We start from the raw sequence: 20,970 nt of genomic DNA on the forward strand, positions 1-20,970 counted from the left end.
GGATGAAACATGAAAAGTTTTATAGGGTTAGGAATGATAGATAAGAAATTTTTTAGGGTTTGGGAATGAAAGAGGGGATGAGAAGTGAGAAGTTTTCTAGGGTTTTCTAAGATTTGAAATGAAAAAAGGGATAAGAGGTAAGAAGTTTTCCAGGGTTTAAAAATGATAAATAGGATATTCTCTAGGGTTTGTGAAGAATAAGAAATTCGTTCTCTCTGCATCTAAAAGAAAATAAATAAAAGAAGAAAAGTTAAGTTTTAGAGGGAGACAAAACAAAATGGTATTTTTGTAGGATCATTTTTTATGTTTTTTAAGGGATAGATTAGTTTTACAAATATGGTATTATTTTAACCCTTTTAACCAAATATCCCTAGGGCCATATTGCCATTCCCGTGCCCTAACACGTGTCGTCACGACATGACGGTCTTTTACATTTTATATAAGACCGCGGTGCTAGTAACTTTTAATATTTTCAGGTGTAGGGTTTTGGAAGCCATCATCTAGGGTTTTACAGAGAAGCTTTCATTTGATTTCGAAATGTTTTGGGGTTAGTTTTCTCATCAAATTTCCTTTTATTTAGTTCTCTTATTTTCATGCTTTCTAGTTGGTCATTGAGAAGTAATAGGAAAAGGAAAGAAAATTTGCTTTTTTTTTTTTCTACAATTTGTCAGCAACCAAACGTCCCTGATGGTTCTTTGTTTATTGTACTGAATATTGGATCTTATGTTTTGTAATTGGAAAATGGAAACATTGAATCTTATGTGATCGAGAAACGATTGGAACAATAAGAGAAATTGCATTTCTTCGCTCTGCACCCGAATGGCCCAGCTGGGTGTTTGTTTATTGAAGTCTTGAATCTTGTGTGTGCGTGTATTTTTTTCTTTTTAAATGGGAAAATGGAAACCTCTCAACTCTTAATTAGGCAGAGCTGAATGAGTGAAAATTTTGGATTCGAATTTGTGTTTCTTTTATCCACCTAAGTTTTCTTGGGAGTCAATCGGAGCATTGGAGGAAAATAAATGAAATGGCAGGATGCTAACAGTTTGGATTCAAGTGACTGTTATAGGATTCCTAAGTTTCTTTGCTTTTCGCTCAATTTCTTTGCAACCAAATGGACCGGTTTGGTACTTAATGACTTAAAAGACTCAGTTTGGCATGTGAGGTATTGTTGGAAAAGGAAAGAGAATTTTGGCTCCTGTAGCAGGTTGGTTGCATTGGTGCCTGTGGAATTGTAAAGGTTCTTGTCTTTCCATGCAGGACTCTGCAAATAAAAACATACATATATTTGTTTCTCACTGTTTTAAATTTCTTCTTTAATGTCAGGAATCAAAGTAGTACCAGGTGAAGAACACCCGCTAATTCCACCTGATGTTCTGGGGACACTTCATATAACTCAGGTATGCTTTCAAAACTCTCAGCAATTTCTATGAGTTCTTTTTAGGATTTTGAAAGTTCATGAGATTTGATTGTATGATTCTGTTTTTTCTTTTAACATATTTTACTTGATTTAGATATCTTTTTAAGGGTTCCTGAAAAAAAAAATCATGATGAATTCTGGGTTAAGATCATTGAAGTTTTTAGATGCTTGGTTGTTTGTTTTAAAGTTCTTGATTATTTTGGATTTGGACGTTTAACATAATTTTCCGTTTTAGAAATTGCTGCTTTTGGTACTTGTGTCAAGGTAAAACTTCTTGAATTTGGATCCTAGGATAATTTGATGTTTTACAATTGGATTTACTTGTATTTGGAGCGTTGAGAATTTTTCTGTTTTATGTTTAGATCAATGGAGGTTTTTCAGATTTGTTTCAGACTTCTATTTTAGTCTTTTTGAAAAAAAAAATCGTTTTGGCTGTTAAGATAATCTTGAAGTTTTCAGAATTTGGTTTTGGTTTTTTATATTTTTTATTTTGGAGTTTTGAGGAATTTTCAATTTGGTGTTTAGATCATTGGAGGTTTTTCAAATTGTCTTTGGGAATTTTTTTTAGGTGTTCCTAACAATCGCTTATTTTGGTTGTTAACATTCAGGGTTTTCAATATTGGGTTTTGGTTATATCTTTTAGAGTTTATTTTTCTTTTCCTTTTTTTTTTTTTTTTTTATGGATCTTAAAATCACTGGAGTCGGAATCTAGGAATTTTGTAATTATTCTAAATTTTCTGTTGAGATCATTACAATGTCATTAAAATAGTATTTTGGCTCAGTTTTCTTTGTCATGTATGTTTTTGTTGTTCAGGCAACCCTAGGCACTGGTCCATCTAAAGAAAGGAGCATAGTTCAGTGTTCTGTGGGAGATAAGGAGCCAATTTTCTTGTGTTCTTTGTCTCGGGGTAAGGTTGAGTGTTGCCCCTTGAATCTTGAATTTGAGGGGAATGAATCAGTAGCCTTTTCAGTTATAGGCCCGCAAAGCATTTATCTCTCTGGTTATTTTCTGGCTGATTCTAAAGATGATGATGCAGAACATTATGAAATGTATCCTTCAGAATTTTTCCAGCTGGTCAAGTTCTTATTTTTTTATTTCTTTTCATGGTTTTCTGTGGATTTTCTTTTTGTATGGAGTGTGTTATTATAGGGATGAAGAAAATCTTGGTGTTATTGGCATATTGTGTATTAGGAGTATGTTTATTCATTATTCCCTGTTTCACTTAACTACTATTGAAGTGATTCAGATGGGGAGGATATTGCTGAGACTGATGAAGATGAGTCTTCTACATATGATACTGAAGATGAATATGAGGACGACTTTATTGATGACAGTGACTTTGAAATGTTTCCACCTTCGCCTGTCCCAAATAGTGGAGGTATAGCTCTGTGTATTTGGATACTTGCCCTGAATCCACCTACACTATGACTTGAGGGTTTTTCTGGGTTACTTATGTAGGAGGCTGCCTAGTCTTTTGAAGAAGTTTCCAAGTCTAGATATAACATTGCAATTATTTTCAGCATGTTTAATACACGCTCACACACACGCAAATATCATATATGCTTGAGTAACTTGTCACAATCTTGATGTTTGATGCCCAAATTGTTACTAGTCGTGAAGTTCTATATGTTGTTGCTCATGTAAGTAATAATTTTGAATATTTACCCCTTTGATATTTATTTTATTTTATATCATAAAAGGATATGCTAAAAACATATAACCATTCTCCCCCCTTGCCCCCACCACTACATGCACACACAAAGGAAAAAAGGATGAGAGTTCACACCAGGAGTTGGAATTGCTTGGGAAAATTCAGACTGTGGAAGGTGAAATTTGAAAATTATCCACTGATGCAAATTGGTAATTAGGTAATTTCAAATTCAAGCCAGGTTTAAATTTTCCATTCTAACTTGCCAAATTATTGTTATAAAATTATAATCCTGAAGTACCATATAGTCATAGGATATTTCTGCATCATCAGTATTGATTTGATAGCCATTTATTTTATATTTTTGAGTTTATGACTGTGCACATTTGTCTTGATAGTTCCCTGAATTCCATATGGCTTCTGCATATGCTACCATGCAAAGTTTGTAAGCAAATATTAGAGCATTATTTTATTGTTGGTTAAAGTTAGTTAACTCCTGATATTTTTCCTTGGTTAATATTAGTTGTAATTGAGGAGATTGTGGAGGAGGAGAAACTTGCAAATGGAAGTAATCAATCTAAGAGACTAAAGAAGCCCCAATTGAATGAGTCTGATGAGAACAAGGACTCTCAACATCAAATTGTTGCCAAGAGCGGTAATGGTGTACAAGTTTTGGAAAGTGAAGATGAAGATGGTTTTCCAATTGCTGCCTCACATAAAAGCAAATCCAATGATCAGAACCCTGCATCAAAAGCAGAAGAAAAGACAGATAAGATCACAACTAAAGAAGGCAAGAAGAAGAAGGCAAAAGATTCTGGTGATCATGCTACAGGCTTAAAAAGAAAGCTTAATAGTGTTGTCCAAGAGGATCAGCCAGAAAGGTTAGATAATCCATCTTCCATTATTTAATTAAATGTTGGGGAAAATCAATAATGAATGGTGTTTGTAATTAATATAATTTGGAACCACTGTTAGATAATCCATCTTCCATAGAAGACTTTAATACTTGATGTGCATTTGGAAGCCTTTTCTTGATTAGGTTAGCTGGAGTCTTGATTTAGGTGAGCTTGCAGAATGTATCTTAAAAAGGTTTCTGTTACTTATCTTGATTCTATTTTCTTGTTTTTTCTGTAATCAGGGAAGCCAGCCAACCTTTTGACTCATCTAAGCTGTCTACTGAAGTTGTTACTGAGAATGATGTCAAGCGGAAGAAAAAGAAGCAGCAGAAAGAGCGAAAAGCTAACAAGGCTGGTATTGGTGACAAGTCTGAAGTTCATATGGAGGATAAAACCCAATCTGAGGAAGCAGAGACCAGCAATGCCCACCAGGTTCTGCCAGTTGCAAATGAACTTGATCAGAAGGTAAACAATGAAAAGTAAGTGCCATTTTACTGTCTAATACAACACCTAATTTCTATCTGCACATTGAATTTCTATGCACTAAGTAATATTTTGTTGGAGATTGTGTGAATGGGTAGAACTGCTTCTCAGCCCCCTCAATTATTATTAATTTTTCAAAATGATGTGAATCTCCATTCCACAAAGCCTTATGATCACTATCAGATGTGGGCAGACCAGATGTTTACTGGGCCATTACAGGCCAACGTGCCGGGCCAGCATGACCCACTTAAAAATCGTGTCAGGCCAGGCTGGCCCATGCAAGCCAAATAGGTGGCCTGGCACGGCCCATAAACTCGTGGGCTAATTGTGCCATGTCGTGCCATGCCATGCCGGTGGGCCGTGCCGACGGGCTATAGCCCATGGGCCACTCACTTTATTAAAAATTTTAATTTAATTTTTTTAAATCATTTTGTCTTATGTTTTTTTCATTATTAAATCAAATTTCTTTTTGTTACTTTAAACACCTCTAATAATTATACTTTTTATTTTTTATATTTATATTTACCAAGTTTGTAATTGTAAAATTTATAAAATGTTAGTTTTTTGTTTTTAAAAATAGTAAAAAGTGATATTTAAAGGGTCAAGTGGGCTGGCACGATGGCACAGCGGTTGTTTCCTTAGGCCTAGCACAGCCCGCTCCTTTGGGTCATGCCAGCCCTACTTGCTACTGTAATTGGGTCGTGCCAGCCCGGCCTGGTCTTTTGGCGTGCCAAGCCACGGGCCAAAATGGGTAGCCGGCCCATTGGACACCTCTAGGGCAGACCCAGGAAATTCTCTTTGGGGAATCAAATTTGATGTGAGCTTTAGATTTTAATTTACAAGTTAATGGCCACAATGTTGTTTGGAATATAAGCTGACTTCTTCTAAATAAGCGTTTTGATGAATTTATTGCCACAACGGACAATCTGTTTCCTTTATAGTTTTTGAACCATTAGGCCAAGCTCTGTCAAAATGTTTAAATTTTTAACTGGAATGACCAAAAAAAGAAAAGAAAAATATATCGTCAAGATGATTTGAATGTTTGCCAATGACGATGATGATGATGGATGATGAAAAATGTTTCCTTTTTCCTTCTCAACATGTTAGTTTTTCTTTTCGGAGTTCTATTCTTCCTTTAGGAAGGGATGATCATGTACTTGGAAAATTACAACTTTGAAGATAACAAACACATGTATGTCAATGGTATAAGATCATAGTTTCATACTTGGTGTAGAACTGACCGGAACTTAGAACATTAGGCATAATACTGTCTCTTAGTGGGTAGTTATAATTTGGAGTTTAAAATTACAGGTTAAAAATGGTATGAAAAGATTCTGCAACCAGGGAAAATCTAGAAAGGATTGCTGTGGACTCTCACTGGGCTCAAAATTGTCTGGGCTACTAATGGAAACAGGCAAAGGGGTGAATCAAAGTCAAGATTGTGGAAGGACGAAAGGGATACACGAGATGTATTAAAATGAGGAGGGGGTTGACATGGTTATTGGACTCTTTAGAGTAGTTCTGCATTCGGAAGGAGAAAAAGCTATTTACTGGCAAGTTGCAAGATGGTGGGAGGTGGTATAAGGCAGAGATGTCACAGACCAGAGCAGGCAAGTATTTCATGGTCTTGGTCATGTGTGAAGATGCAAGAAGATATTTTGTTATACTCCTGGATTGGATTTGGCCTTCTGGGTGGGCTGTAATGACCTTTAAGATAAGAGGTCTGGGTATGGTGAAATCAGGCAAAAAAGAAGTGGGGTTGAATCCAAACAGCCTAAAGATGCCAAGGGGAGTTTCCTCTTTGCTCTCAGAAGGAACTAGCTTTCCAGAGGCTGTTAAAATAGAGTAAGAAAGGGTAGAGAATCTGTGTGGGTGCAAATGGTGAACAATATGTCTCTCTCTAAATTGGAAGCTTTGGATCAATGCTTGGTAGGGAGGTTGGACAATAACTGTGATCCTGTACCAGAGCTACTAAAAGTGGAATAGTAGGTTAGTGTCCAGTGGAAATCCTTTGGAGCAGTAGAAGTTGCAGCTCTCAACAGCTCTCTATTTTTGTTTGATTGTAGGGTTGGATGTGTTCCTTCCACATAAATTGATATGCATGCCTAGGGGAGCCCCTCATAGGTCTTGTACAGTATGGGATTCAGTTGAGGAAAGATTTATAAGAAGATTATTTGCCTCTTCGAAAAAGCAGTATTTCCTTAAGGATGGTGGAGGGAGGGGTATAACCCTAATTAAGAGCTTCATTTCAAGCCTCCAAATCTATACGATGTTATAATTCATAATCCTTAGAAAAGTGAAGAAAGCCTAATTTGGGATTTAGGCAATGATATGCAAAGCTAAGAAGTATGGGGGCTGGGAATTAGAAATGATGTTAGGAGGGGATGAGGATGAATTTCTAAGATCTATTCAAGAAAGGAATGAAACGAAATAAACAGATCCTAAATTATTCTTTCAAGGGTATTTTGGTGATATTGCAGGTTTTTAGGTTCTCTAGAGTCATTAGTTAGTAAGTGGTATTTGGGTTTCATTTAAATTTGTAAAACAATTTTTCTTTGAAATTTCTTTCTAAAAGAAGTCCCTGTGTTTGTAAAGTTTTAGGAAAGGAATAAGAATTTTAATAAATTGCTATATAGGTTAGGTTTCTATTTTCATGATTTTATTTTGCTTTTAACGATTTCCAAAGCCTATAGATAAGGCTAATTGTTGTAAAACAGGATTGATGAGAAATAGTATTAGGTTTTTCCATACCTTGAAATTTTCAATGGTAAGACTCAATTGCTCCTTATGTGTGAATCTCCTAAAAAGCTTTAGTAGCACTATAGGTTTTCTATGTTTCCTTTTTTTTCTTGTTCTGTATTTTATTTTCTTTTTCTTGCTGCCATAATTTTAGCTCATCATTCCTCTCCTTGAATTCTAAAAGATTGAAGCCCTAGTCCACCTATTTGATTGTATACAGCCATCTTAGGGTTGTCCTACATTCAGTTTTAGAACCTCTGTTGTGGTTAGAAATGAGGTGGGATAAATGGGCGGGGGAGTGATCTTTGAAAGAGGCCCTCCTTATGTTGTTCACCTGGCCTCTTCCAGAACTGTCAGTGTGGCAGATTTATGGGAGGTGGAGGAGGATCCAATGCCTTTGATCCATGCATTTCTGAAGACACTTTCAGGATTAGGATGTGGAAGAGGCGGGGCAGTTTCTAGAGCTCATTGATGCTGTGAGTTTACAAGCAACAGGGGAGGATAGTTTATTCTGGAGGCTGGAAAAAATGGGAGATTTCAGATGAAATATTTTTTTAATTCTTTGTATACTGAGAATATGGAGCTGTTCCCCTTTCAAGAAGTTTAGGGAACTAGTGCTCTGGTACATACACACACACACATTATGTGTCAGGAGAGGGTGGAGCTGGTGAAGAGCATGTATTAGTAAAGTTACTGACAAATTTGTAAATCACAACTACTTCACTTGAATAGGACCAGACAGCTGCGGGATGGCTTGCTGGCAGTTTTTGGCTGCAATGGGTCTTTCCAAAATTTAGTTTCTTTTTCACTTTGAATGATAATGCACTTGAAAGTTAGCACTTTGAATGTGAGACAGCCACATCCATGACAATAATTATTAAAAATATATGGTTTCTTTTAATCAGGAAGTATTACAAATATGTGTTTATACTAGCATATGAAAATACTCTTTCTCTCTCTCTCTCTCTTAATAGTATTGAGGGCCTATTGGATATTGGAAAATTTGGCATCATATTTTTATGTCATGTTGTTGGAACTTGGAACTTGGAACTTGAAATTATAGATAAGTGTTAGTTTATCTTGTGCATTCTATGATTAATGAATTTATGCAATAAAATTCATATTTTTTTTATTGGGTGATACTAATGAAGGTTCTTTTGATCATGTAGCTTTATTTTCTTTTCAAGAGATTGGAAGTGAATATTCTATACACATTAACTACATGAGCATTTTATTATATACATGTGCAGGAGTATGGACATTGTGTCTGATCATGCTGTGGATGAAAATCACTCTGAGAAGAAAAAGAAGAAAAAGAAAAAGAAGAGCACTGGGGATGTGAAAAAGGAGCAAAATATTACAGCTGTGGGAGACGAGAATGGATCAATTGTGGAGATGGAGAAGAAAAACGAAGCCAAGCGATCTCAAGTGAGGACTTTTGGAAATGGATTGGTTATTGAGGAGGTAGCCATGGGCAAACCAGATGGCAAAAGAGCTTCTCCTGGAAAAAAGGTGATTCTTTTTCCACTAAATTTTTTATGTATTTGCCTATCCAAGCATAGTAATTGGATCGACTTACAACTTATTGTGCAAGTTAGCAGAAAATATTCACTGGTGTAATGTGATCTATTTTTTCTTGAGTTTCTTAGAGCAACTATATTGTCCAATGTTCTTCAAACATATGGTAAACTTTCACATGACATACCACGCTGTTGTCCATTTTGTTTTTAACCTAGAGTTCACATGAGTGGATTAGTGTTCTCATGTCTGCTCTTAGATCTTGAAGTAATATGTTGTGCAATCACCATGGGATTCAATAGAGATGGATGGAGGTAGATGCTGCTTTGGAGTTGAATCAAAATCCATTGACACTTTGGTAGAGATGGTCAAAGGTAAGATGGTTGGAAAGGTTGTGGAGAGGAATTGGGGGCTCTGTTCTTGGATAAGATTTGGTGAGAAGGGCCTTGTTCTATTACTGGGAAGAGCAGAGGCTTGCAGTAGAGGAAAGGGATAGAAACCTTTTAGGAAGGTTTGATTAGAGGGAGGAAGAGGTCACAAGCTGAAGTTGCATAGTAATAGGGTGGGGAAATTTTGTGTGTCCTGTTCTTTCTGTAAGGGAAAAAAGGTTTTCTCTGATGTTCTCAGAAGGTTGGGGATTTTTTGGGGAGTGAAAAAATCTGGCTAATTAACTTAGGAGCTTAGGGGTTGCCTCATTGCTGGCTGTTACAGTACACTCAAGAAGTGTGGATGAGAGTTGTGGGGCTACCAATTCATCTATGGGGAAAGGTATTGTTTAAAAAGATGGGAGAAGCTTGAGAGGTTTCATGGCGGTGGATGAGGCCAAGATGTGTTGTTGCAACTTGTGGTTCGGCAGCGGGCTGTAATCCTAGTTAAATTTAATGGGAAGGTGTCAGGATCTTTCCATGTGGTGGTGGGACTTACAACCATAGATGATTTTGGTAGAACCAAAGTCGTGGTGAAGAGAGCAGAAAGTCAAGGAAGGGGTGGAGGAGATCCCAGACGCAGGTGAGAGAGTGGGGTTAGTTGAAGAGCCCCTTGAAAAGCATGAAGGCCATGTGTTGCGCTTAAGACCAAAGGAGTTTATCAACTAAGTGGTGGGCTTAGGCCTTTTAGTCCTTGGCATGCAGGAAGGCCTTATTGGTCTCAATGGGGTGTTATGCCTCCCTCTTTTTGAGGTTTCTATAGGGTTGGATATGGGTGCCATGGTTTGTTAGGCTCTAAAGACCTTGACCCAATTTCTAAAAGAGACTAGGCTAAGCTAGGCCCATTACTTTAGGTGTAGAGGCTAGTTCTATCTCATCAAAATAGGATCAAAGCAGATCATTGAGCTTTACTAATTCGAGTTAGGCTTCTTTTAAGGGTGGAGACCAATTAAGTAATTTAGGCTTGGTTAAGCCTAGGTTTGGTGTTGTCTCTTGTAGTCTAACCAAATCTCATTAGAGGGAGCAGGCCATAGGAAGAAAGGGGAAGCCTTAGCATGCCACCCCCCTTCTCCCTTCTTCCTCCTCTCTTTCTTCTTCTTCTTCTTTTCTTTTGTTTTCCTTTTTTTTTCTCTCTCTTTTAAAGAAAAGGAAGAGCTTAAAGGGAGTGAGATGCAAAAGCTTACAATGGGTCTTTGCCCTGCATTGGCGATATCTCAATGATAGGAGGCGAAGGTGCTCGTCATTTTTTTGATAGCTTGTCATTGAAGAAGCTTTATGGCTGAAGTCATAAGATTTGAAGGTATGTCCTCGTTGTTTGTTTCTTCAACCTAGAGTGGCCTTTTACTAAACTAGCATCCTTTAGTAGATTTGTGGGGATGCAATTGAGAGTTTTGACATGGAGATTGTCTCCCTCCCAGGGAAGATGGAGGCTTAAAGAGTTGGTAGAGGATCAATGCAAGGGGTTATGAGGAAGCCATCCTTAGCTTCTTATGTTGAGAGGGAGCTTCAAAAGTTTGAATGCTCAGTCAATCATAGAAGTTCATTTTGGACATAAAGGAGGTAAGGGAAGAGAACTTAGAAGTTACAGTCTATTGGTTGATGAAGTTAAGGATTCTTTCTTGGAATGTTAGAGGAGCTAATAACAGGGAGAAACAGAAAATAATTGTCTCTAACTTAAAAGAAACAAAGGTGCAAGAGAAGATAAAGCATTTGGTTTGAAGTTTAGGAGTGGGAAGATTTTTAGAATGGGGAGCAATGAAAGCTCAGGTCACAATAGGAGGTATTCTAATCATAGTTTTAAAAGGCGTGCTTTAAGGTGCAACCATTCCCTAGCTATAACACCTTGCTTATCAAGGCATTCACCTTGTTGAAGAGGCGTGCCTCGCCTACTTTATTTTTTCTTTTTAAACACTTTGATTATTAATATTTCTAATTGTATATTGAAATTTATATAATTTCATTACTTTTTTGTTGAATGCTTCTTTTAAATGTTTGAAATCTTAAATTTTTTATTAATTGGGTTGGATTTTAGATCATTTTTAGTAAAAAAATTGATGCACATCCTAGGTCAGGTTTCACTTCACTCAAGGTAAAAAAAGCATAAGGGCCTTGACATTAGAAATCTATCCACTTCAAACAAGGCTCCACTTAGGAAGTGGTGTTAGAGATTCACAACTAAGAGGTAGTCCCTATGGAAGCAAGTTATAATAGGAAAGTTTAGGGAAGAATAAGGGGGATGCGTTTAAGGGATGTGCGGGATAGCTATGGGGGAAGGGGGGTAGGAAGACAATTTTAAACAGGTGAAATGCCGTTAAAATCAAGTCTTGTTTTATTGTTGGGAACAATAGAAGGGTAAATTTTGGAAAGATAGATTGATGGTGCCAAAGATGATTAGGTAGCAAAGGTGTGGGAGCAAGTTAGAGAGGGGGTTGTTGAAAGAGAGAAAGAGAAAACCTTAATTCTCATTCATATTCTTAACTTCTTACAATAGAGAAATATATATACAAGGCTAGGTTGAACTAACTACCATATATGTAACCTATATTAAGAAAGGAAAGAAAGATTGTACACTATAAATACATTATGTTCAACACTCCCCCTCAAGCTGGAGCATATATGTCATATGCACCAAACTTGTTACAAATGTATTTAATCCTAGGACCTCTGAGAGATTTAGTGAAGATGTTTGCTAGTTGATCATTTGAATTAACAAAACTTGTAGCAACACACCCTGATGCGATCTTCTCTCTAATGAAGTGACAGTCAAATTCAATATGCTTGGTCCTTTCATGAAAGATTGGATTGGATGCAATATGTAATGCGGCCTGATTGTCACAGACTAGCTTTATCTGTTCATCTTTTCCAAATCTCAATTTCTGAAGGAGTTGCCTCAACCATATGAGTTCACATGTTGCCAAAGCCATAGCTCAATACTCAGCTTCGGTGTTTGATCTGTCCACTACATCTTGTTTCTTACTCTTCTAGGATATTAAGTTACCTCCAATAAAAACACAATACCCTGAGGTGGAACGCCTATCTGAGGGTGAACCAGTCCAATCTGCATTTGTGTAACCAACAATTTGGGTATGGCCCCTGTCTTCATACAATATACCTTGGCCTGGTGTTCCTTTAATATATCGAAGAATGTGGATCACAACATCCCAATGGTTGTCACATGGTGACTGTAGAAATTGACTAACCACACTCACAGGAAAAGAGATGTCTGGCCGAGTGATGGTGAGGTAGTTCAGTTTGCCTACAAGTCGTCGATATCTCCCAGAATCTCGTAGAGGCTCCCCCCTGTCCTGGTACAAGTTTGACATTTGGATTCATAGAAGTGTCAACAGGTTTACATTCTAACATACGTGTTTCTTATAAGATGTCTAAGGCATACTTCCTTTGTGACATAACCACACTTGAACTAGATTGAGTTTGCCCAAGTCTTTGGTTTGAAAGTGGTTGAAAAGGTGTTGCTTTAGTCTTTGGATACCCTCTTGATCACTGCCTGTAATGACAATGTCATCCACATAAACTACCAAATAGATGCACTGACTTGAAGAGTTATGATGATAGAAAACTGAATGATTTGCTTCACTCCGAAGCATTCCAAACTCTTGAATAACTGAACTAAAACGCCCAAACCATGCCCGAGGAGACTGTTTCAAGCTATATAGAGAGCGGCGTAACTTGCACACTAAACCAGACTCCTCCTGAGCAACAAAACCGGGTGGTTGCTCCATATACACTTCCTCGAGAAGTTCACCATGAAGGAAAGCATTCTTAATATCCAACTGATGAAGAGGTCAATGACACATAGCTGCCATGGAGAGAAATAAGCGAACAAAAGCAATCTTGGCAACAGGAGAGAAGGTGTCACCATAGTCACAACCATAAATCTGAGTATAACCTTTAGCAACCAAGCGGGCCTTAAGGCGATCAACTTGACCATTAGGACCAACTTTAACAGTGTAGACCTAACGACATCCAACTATAGATTTACCAAGAGGTAAAGAAACAAGATCTCATGTGTCATTGGAGTGCAGAGCAACCATTTCATCAACCATTGCCTGTCGCCACCCAAGATGAGAAAGTGTCTCACTAATGCTCTTAGGAAGAGAAACAGAAGATAAAGTAAAGACAAAGGCAAAATAGGATGAGGATTACGAGTAGATCGATTACCTTTCCGAAGAGCAATAGGCGAATGGTCAGTAGATGACATGGTCAAGGTAGGAGAAATCGGTGGGACAGGAGGTGAGTCATCAAGTACCTCAGCTGAAGAAAGAGGAGGAGCAATAGCATGATGTCGACGATGATAAACCTGAAGAGGACGAGAGAACGCATCTGAAGGGGGGGATATATAGGGAAGTGGCAATACTTCAGAAATGGGAAGAGATTCAGAGGATGAGAAGAATGGAGAGTCCTCAAAGAAGGTGACATCAGCAGAGAGAAAATAACGATGAGTGTCAGGGGAATAACAACGATAGCCCTTCTGAAGTCGAAAGTATCCCAAGAAGATGCATTTCGTAGCCTTGGCGGAGATCTTGTCCTGTCCAGGTGTGAGAGTATGAACAAAACAAGTACAACCAAAGACACGAGGAGGAAGGAAATAAAGAGGTTGAGTAGGAAAAAGGAGGGAATGAGGGATTTGGTCATGTAATATAGATGAGGGTATACGATTAATCAAGTAACAGGTTGTAAGAACAGCATCCCCCCAAAAACGAAAAGGAACATGACTATGGAGAAGGAGGGTACGAGCTGTCTCAACAAGATGTCGATTTTTATGTTCAGCAACCCCATTTTGTTGAGGAGTATGAGCACAAGATGACTGATGGAGGATCCCATGTTGAGACATAAAAGAAGTAAAGGGTGTAGAAAAATATTCTCAAGCATTGTCACTGCGTAACACTCGAATAGAAACATTGAATTGTGTTTGGATTTCAGCATAAAATTTCTAGAAAATAGAGAATAACTCAGCTCGATTTTTCATTAAAAATAACCAAGTACATCTTGAATAGTCATCAATGAAAATGACAAAATACTTAAATCCTAAAGTAAACGTGGTCCGACACAGACCCTAAACATCAGTGTGGACAAATTCAAAAGGAGACTTTTGCCCGATTATTCAAACGCTTTGGGAATGAGACACAAGTATGTTTCCTAAGCTGACACGACTCCCATGCAACGACAATAAAGTGGAAAAACAAGGGACCATCTTCTAGAACTTGGAGAGACTAGGATAACCCAGACGACTGTGAATGAGAAGAAGAGCATCGGTGGAAATGCAAGTTGTAGGAGATGAAGGTGATGTGAGGTGATAGAGGCATTGAGACTCACGCCCTATGCCAATTGTCTTCCCCGTACTCCGGTCTTGCAAGATCATAGATTTATCAAAAAAAGTGATAGAACAGTTAAGAGTGTGAGTTATTTTGCTGATGGAAATAAGATTAAAAGGACACTCAGGGGTATAAAGGACAGAATGGAGAGGTAGGGAAGGGAGAGGATGGGTCAAACCAATACCTTTAGCCATAGTTTGGGAACTATTAGCTAAAGTAACAGTAGGTAAGGCAGAGGTAGTAGTAATAGAGGAGAAAAGGTGTTTATTACCAGAGATATGATCAGATGCTCCAGAATCTAGAATCCACGGGCCAAGAAAAGGAGACTGAGTAAAGCAGACAGAGACATTACCAATCTGGGCAACAGAAGTTGATGTGGCTGCCTGATATCGGAGATAGGCATCATAATCACTACCAGTAATGGTGATACTCTGAGATGTGGAGCTCGCAACGGAGTCAGGTCGAGATAGCAGAGGATCAGATGACTGAGTAATGTGGGCAGTGCGAGGAGGCCGTCCATGTAACTAATAGCAACGATCTCGAGTGTGACCAAGCTTATTACAATAGGTGCACTGAAGACGTTGTTCTCGACCTCGATTGCCACTACGTCTTCCTTGAGAGTTAGTCTGAGAGGCTAACACAAATGAATTTGAAGGACCATCAGTCGACAAGGTCTGAGTAGAGGAGAGGCGTAAGAGACGAGCGAACACATCATCCAATGATGGTACTGATGGACTAGCAAGAATCTGATCTCAGACAGACTCAAGATCTGGACGGAGGCCAATGAGGGTTAACACCATAAAGAACTTGTCAGTCTGTATTTGTTGAGCTTCAGCACCATTAGTGAAGGGCATCAAAGTTAAGAACTCCTTAAGAGACGCAATCCGGCCAATATAAGTAGACAGATCCATGTCCTGTTGTCTCACATGAACAATATCAGAAACCACCTTATAAAATCGTTGAATATCATTCGTGTATAATCCTTTAGCCTGAGTCCAAAATTTAAAGCAGGTTTTGTAGGCACGACAAGGTTATGAGGATCATCTTGTTACACCTGAGGATGCTATACCTGATGTTGACAAAGTGCAATGGAAGAAAATCGAAGCACAATTATGCAACGTATTATGGCAATCTGTTGATCCCAAATGAGGAATTGATTGCACCAAATTAGGACATAATTACTTGAATCCTAATTTTTCCACACTCCCCCTCACACCAGTTCAAAAATATCCAACATTTGTAGCTTGCTTGTTAAGACTTTAAACAGTTGCTTTTGAAGGCCTTTGGTGAGGATGTTTGCTAGCTAATTTTCTATTAGAACAAGCAGAGTGCAGATGATTCCTTCCTCAACTCTTCTAGTATCCTTTTTAGCCAAATAAGTTCACATATTTTATGAGTAATAATGCAAAATTCAGATTCTTCACTAATTCTAACAACCATAGTCTATTTCTTGCTCCTCCATGTTACTAAGTTTTTCCTCCAACAAACGTGTAATACCCAAATGTTGATCTTCTATCCTTATTACTTCCTATGCAATCAACATCAATGTAGGCTTCAATTTGCATATGACCCCTTTTCCAAAGAATAAACCTTTACTAGGAGCTCCTTTTAGGTACTTAAGAATTCGGTAGACAACTTCAAGGCATTCTTCAATTGGTGAATGCATAATCCAACTCACCACACTGCAAATGCTATATTAGACCGAGCGTGTGATAAGTAGATCAATTTACCTACCAATTGTTGATAACATTCCTTATCTACCATTGAGCTTGAACTCTCCTATCCTAATTTATGATTAAGATCAATAGAAGTGTCCATTGGTTTACACATAATAATCCTGTCTCCTTAAGTAATTCCAGGGTGTATTCTTTGTGAAAAAAATATACGACCGAAGGATCTAGCAGTCTCAGCAAATTTCTCAACTTGTCAAGATCCTTAATCTCAAATTCCTTGGCCAAGATTTCTTTTAAGCCCTTCAATTCAGAAAGATTCGGTCAAGGTGGTATCATCAACATACACTATGAGGATAGCAATCATTTTAGTCCTTGTAGAACATATCATGATCATCTTGACTTTGTAAATATCCATGGCCTCATATGGACTTACGAAACCAATCAAACCGTGCTTGAGGGGACTACCTCAACCCATAGAGGGATCTTTTTAGTTTACATGCCTTCTCGGTTCCAAAAGACTTCCCAAATCCTTGTGGAAAAATCATATACACCTCCTTCTCCAGTTCACCATTCACAAATGTGTTCTGCACATTTAGTTATTGTAGTGGTCATCTTAAATTTGCTACAAGAGATGGCAACACATGATTGTGTTCATTTTTACAAATAATGCACATGTCTCTTGGTAATGAATACCATATGTTTGTGTAAAGCTCTTTGCTACTAGTCTTGCCTTCTACCTTTCCATTGAACCACTTGCCTTATTCTTAATTGTAAACACCCACTTGTAGCCTATAGGATTCTTTCCTCTTAGTAAACTCACCAATTCCCAAGTTTCATTTTTTTCAAGAGTTCTCATTTCTTCCATAACTGCCTCTCTCCATTATTTTTTTTTGATAAGTAAAGACACAGAGAAAAAAATATATTAGAAAAAGGGCACCTTAAGGCTGACCCAAAAGCATACGGGGGTATACAAGAGGCGCCAGAAGGCACGAACAAAAGAAAAGGGGATACAAAAATCACCAGCCCTCATCTAGAACCCAACCAATCAAAAAAACTGAATAAAGGAAGAGGACCTTCATTTACAACCGACTTAGTCCAAAACCAAAGATTACATACAAAAGAGTTTTTCAACCTATAAATCAAAAGCTCCTTGTTTTCAAATGCAATCCATTATTAGAGCATCTTGTATAGTTTTTGGAATCTCTACAGAAGAAATGTTGGTGGTAATAGCTCTAAACAAGGAAGAAAACCTATGATAAGACACATATTTGGCAATTGGGTGCATAGCACAAGGTTAGGTTCCTTTCCTAAGAGCAATAGGGACACTAAGATCATCAAGCGCATTCAAATCTGATTTTGAAGATGAGTTACGAGAAACTGTACCTTTCCAGTTCTTACTCTTTGCTAATAATAGGAACTTGATTTCCATATTGCTTTGAAGATGTGAAGGCCCCCAAATATCACTATGAATAAAAGAAAAAGGTTTAGATTCGTTATAAAGTTGTGCAGGAAATAAACACAATGATGCTTAGATAATTAGCAAATCTCGCATTGAAATATCAAAGGATTTTTTTTTCTTAAATAACCAAGGAAACAATTGTACTAAATATGGAAAACTAGGATGGCCTAACCTACAATGCCATAACATTCTTTGTTGTTCTACAAAAGAAGAAATTTCACTACTACACGCTGCTTGAGCTGGTCCACCCTTGAAAGAATCATCTTCAAAATAATGCAGTCTATCAATTTCCTTAGTATCGCCAATCCTCTTCCTTAAACATAGGTCCTGAAATTCGCAGTATGATTAAAATAATTTAGCAACACAGTTTGGAACTTTAGTAATCTTGCTGATGGAAAAAGATTACAGGAAAGATTAGGAATACAAAGAATATATTCTAAGATTTCCTTTTGGGGGCAATGAACAAGATGGTGAAGGATTATGAGAGAGTTGAGACTGATTGAATAACCTATAGAGGTGTTCCAATCACTCCTTACTGAATAGAGATGTCTCAATTATTGGGCAGCTTTCTGCTACAGCTTGCATGCCTTGGCTGCCTTTTTCAGGAAACTTGCTGCACTTCCAATTTTGAGGCATCTCATATAACTTCCAACAGCATTTTTTAGTGTGTCTGAGGCTTGTTGCAATAGTCACACCACACCTTCCTTTTCTCTTTAAACTTCTTTGATCAATTGCATCATTAGCAGCTTCTACTGCACCAGTAATAAGGGCTAAGTTCTCTGTAGTGGTAGTTGGGGAAGAATTCTCCATCCTAACTAATCAGCAGCTTTCTTCTCTGGTAACTTCAGAGAACACTTCTTGTATTGAAGGCAGAGGCTCTTTCCCAAAAATTCATCCTCAAACTCCCATCTAATTCCTTTTTCAGTCAAGCCAAGAATTCGAATACACGTTTCTTCTCCATCATCTTCTTGAAACAGGCATTATTTGGCGCCACAGGCCTTTCAGGATATCATTACTTAGTTACACCCTGATTACCTTGCTTTGTTTCTCAGATCTTTGTCTTTAATTGATATACCTGAGCAGAATTACCTGGATTAGAGTAGGTTTCAATGACTGCTTCCTATACTGGGTGTTGATAGAAACATGTAGGTCTGTCCAATCTCCAGCTCCATTGAATTCACTAGCCATGCCATGATCATAAAAGTTCTCCAAGTCCCAAGTTTGAAAACCTGGATTATCTTCCTTTGGAGCCTTAATTGCTCCAATCTAATACCCTAGTTTTCCTTTTCCATGGATGAAGAGCTTTACGAATTGAGACCATCTGAGAAAATCTAGTCTGTTTAGCTTATTATGCATAGCGATCTGCAATGAAGGATTTTCTCCAGTGCCATGAGATGAGGCTTGCAGTGGTGGCAGCTGTGTTAGTGTTTAACCAGACTAGTTGCCGGACATCTTCTCCTCAATAACTCCTGATATCGAATCCTACCAACAAAGCTGTGTCAGTGGTGACCTTAATCTTTGTCGATCAAGGCTAGAAGATAGAACTTTTAGATTTTTTAGCAATTCCACTGGGGAACAAACTCTGATACTATGAAGGCAGGTTTGTGAAAAATTTGTATTTCACATTCATAATCAAAATTAGTTTTACAAGGCTATATATAGAACTATAGCTATCATACAGAAGGGGGAAAAAGACAACTATACAAAGAAATAATAGCCTAAAAATCATGAACAGAAAATTTTAATTAAGAAATGATCTTAGATTTGAAAAACCAAACTAGGACATAATTTCTAGAATCCTAGTTTTTCCACATAACCTCTTTTATTGCCTATCAAAAGGAGAATGGGGACTGCATGAGTATAAAATCTAAAGGAGAAACATAGGTCTTAGATCATAAGGGCATAGATGCTTTAGGTTTACTTCTATGTATTGATCTTCCATTGATGGACTAATGCTTTCTTGAATAACAAGAAAACCTATTTATTGCTTTCAGGTCAGTGTCCACTACATTGGCAAGCTCAAGAAGAATGGCAAAATATTTGACTCTAATGTTGGAAGGGCACCCTTCAAATTCCGTCTAGGTACCATCTTATTCAATTAGAAGACAGCAGAAACCTGATCTGTCATCCTGTCTTGAACTGTTTTTCATTTTTTGGTCATGCAGGTGTAGGGCAAGTTATAAAGGGATGGGATGTTGGAGTCAATGGTAACTATTTACATAATCATGTTAATTGATTTTGATTTTTGTATTTTATGTAATTGTGCATAGCAGCTTCTTTGTGTTTACAACTATTTATCGACAGGTATGCGTGTCGGGGACAAAAGAAGGCTCACAATTCCACCATCAATGGGGTATGCTTTTTTTTTTCTTGGCTTCATTTTTATTTATGACCATCTATTTTATCTGAATCTTGTGGTGTTTGCCACAACCATTCGGATCATGTTATGGGTATATAATATACCACCACCACCTCATCTTTTCTATTTCCAATCATATTGTCTCTGTTTCTTTATGTAGTTACGGGGATCAAGGTGCTGGTAAGACGATACCACCAAATTCATGGCTGGTTTTTGATGTTGAGCTGGTTGCTGTCAATTGATTAAAACTTGCTCTAATGCATGAGGCTGTATGCATGTTTTTCGAGCTTCCAGGTTTGAAATTCTTTAAAGCTTTAGAAAAAGCCATAGGGGAAAAGAGGAGTATCTGAATGACAAAATATGTTTGTAATACAATACTGTGTGTTGGATATCATGTTTCTCAATTTTGGAAATGGTTGTGGGAAAGAATGGCAAGTTTTTTCTTCCTCCTGTTAAGGACAAAATAGAAATAGCAATCTGCTTATTAATGTTTGGATATTTTGAACTTTTGGGTAAATTCAGAATTGGGCTTTTGTCCAAAAGAACATGGAGGAAGTCAATAGACACCAAACCAAAATCCTCTACATGGTATTGATGAATGTTTTATACAGACTAAACATGACTGCCGGAGGAGAGAGAATAATTATTTACATTATAACAAATGTATCGGGAAGTAACTCGTTTTTTGAGATTATGCCTTGCACTCCATTCATAATTTGGTATGATGGCCTATGCGTGGAAGTGAAAAGTCTCTTCATTCAAGTTATTTCATTCATCCCTAAAGTTTGATGTGAATACACTTAAGAGTGCATTTGAGAGTGGTTCTAAAAAAACGTTTCTAGTATTAAAAGATGTGAATACAGTTAGAGTGCATTTGAGAGTGGTTCTAAAAAACGTTTCTAACATTTTTAATACTTGAATAATGAAAAATTTTAAGTATTAAAAATATAAAAAACACTTTCTAGAATCACTACCAAACGGATTCCTAGTTATAATTGGATAACACTCTTAAGCTTAGC

General features: G+C 37.5%; 1 protein-coding gene across 1 annotated transcript; it reads left to right on the plus strand.

Moving 5' to 3' along the window:
• Nucleotides 1–456: 456 nt before the first annotated feature.
• Nucleotides 457–20,449, plus strand: LOC117933738 (peptidyl-prolyl cis-trans isomerase FKBP53-like). Its single transcript, XM_034855257.1, has 11 exons — nucleotides 457–547; nucleotides 1,324–1,397; nucleotides 2,232–2,467; nucleotides 2,657–2,796; nucleotides 3,590–3,947; nucleotides 4,205–4,441; nucleotides 8,435–8,696; nucleotides 19,587–19,674; nucleotides 19,758–19,799; nucleotides 19,897–19,945; nucleotides 20,112–20,449. Exons 1-11 carry the CDS (start codon nucleotides 538–540, stop codon nucleotides 20,191–20,193), a joined length of 1,578 nt encoding a protein of 525 aa, XP_034711148.1. The 5' UTR covers nucleotides 457–537; the 3' UTR covers nucleotides 20,194–20,449.
• The last annotated feature ends 521 nt before the right edge of the window (nucleotides 20,450–20,970 follow it).

Source organism: Vitis riparia, chromosome 16 (genome assembly GCF_004353265.1).
Source record: "Vitis riparia cultivar Riparia Gloire de Montpellier isolate 1030 chromosome 16, EGFV_Vit.rip_1.0, whole genome shotgun sequence".
NCBI lineage: Eukaryota > Viridiplantae > Streptophyta > Magnoliopsida > Vitales > Vitaceae > Vitis > Vitis riparia.

Bases quoted from the DNA above. Each gene is read 5' to 3' on its own strand.
- LOC117933738 (XM_034855257.1), top strand. The intron at 2,797-3,589 runs GTATAGCTCTGT...GGTTAATATTAG, and splicing joins GCCTGTCCCAAATAGTGGAG to TTGTAATTGAGGAGATTGTG. The intron at 3,948-4,204 runs GTTAGATAATCC...TTCTGTAATCAG, and splicing joins CAAGAGGATCAGCCAGAAAG to GGAAGCCAGCCAACCTTTTG.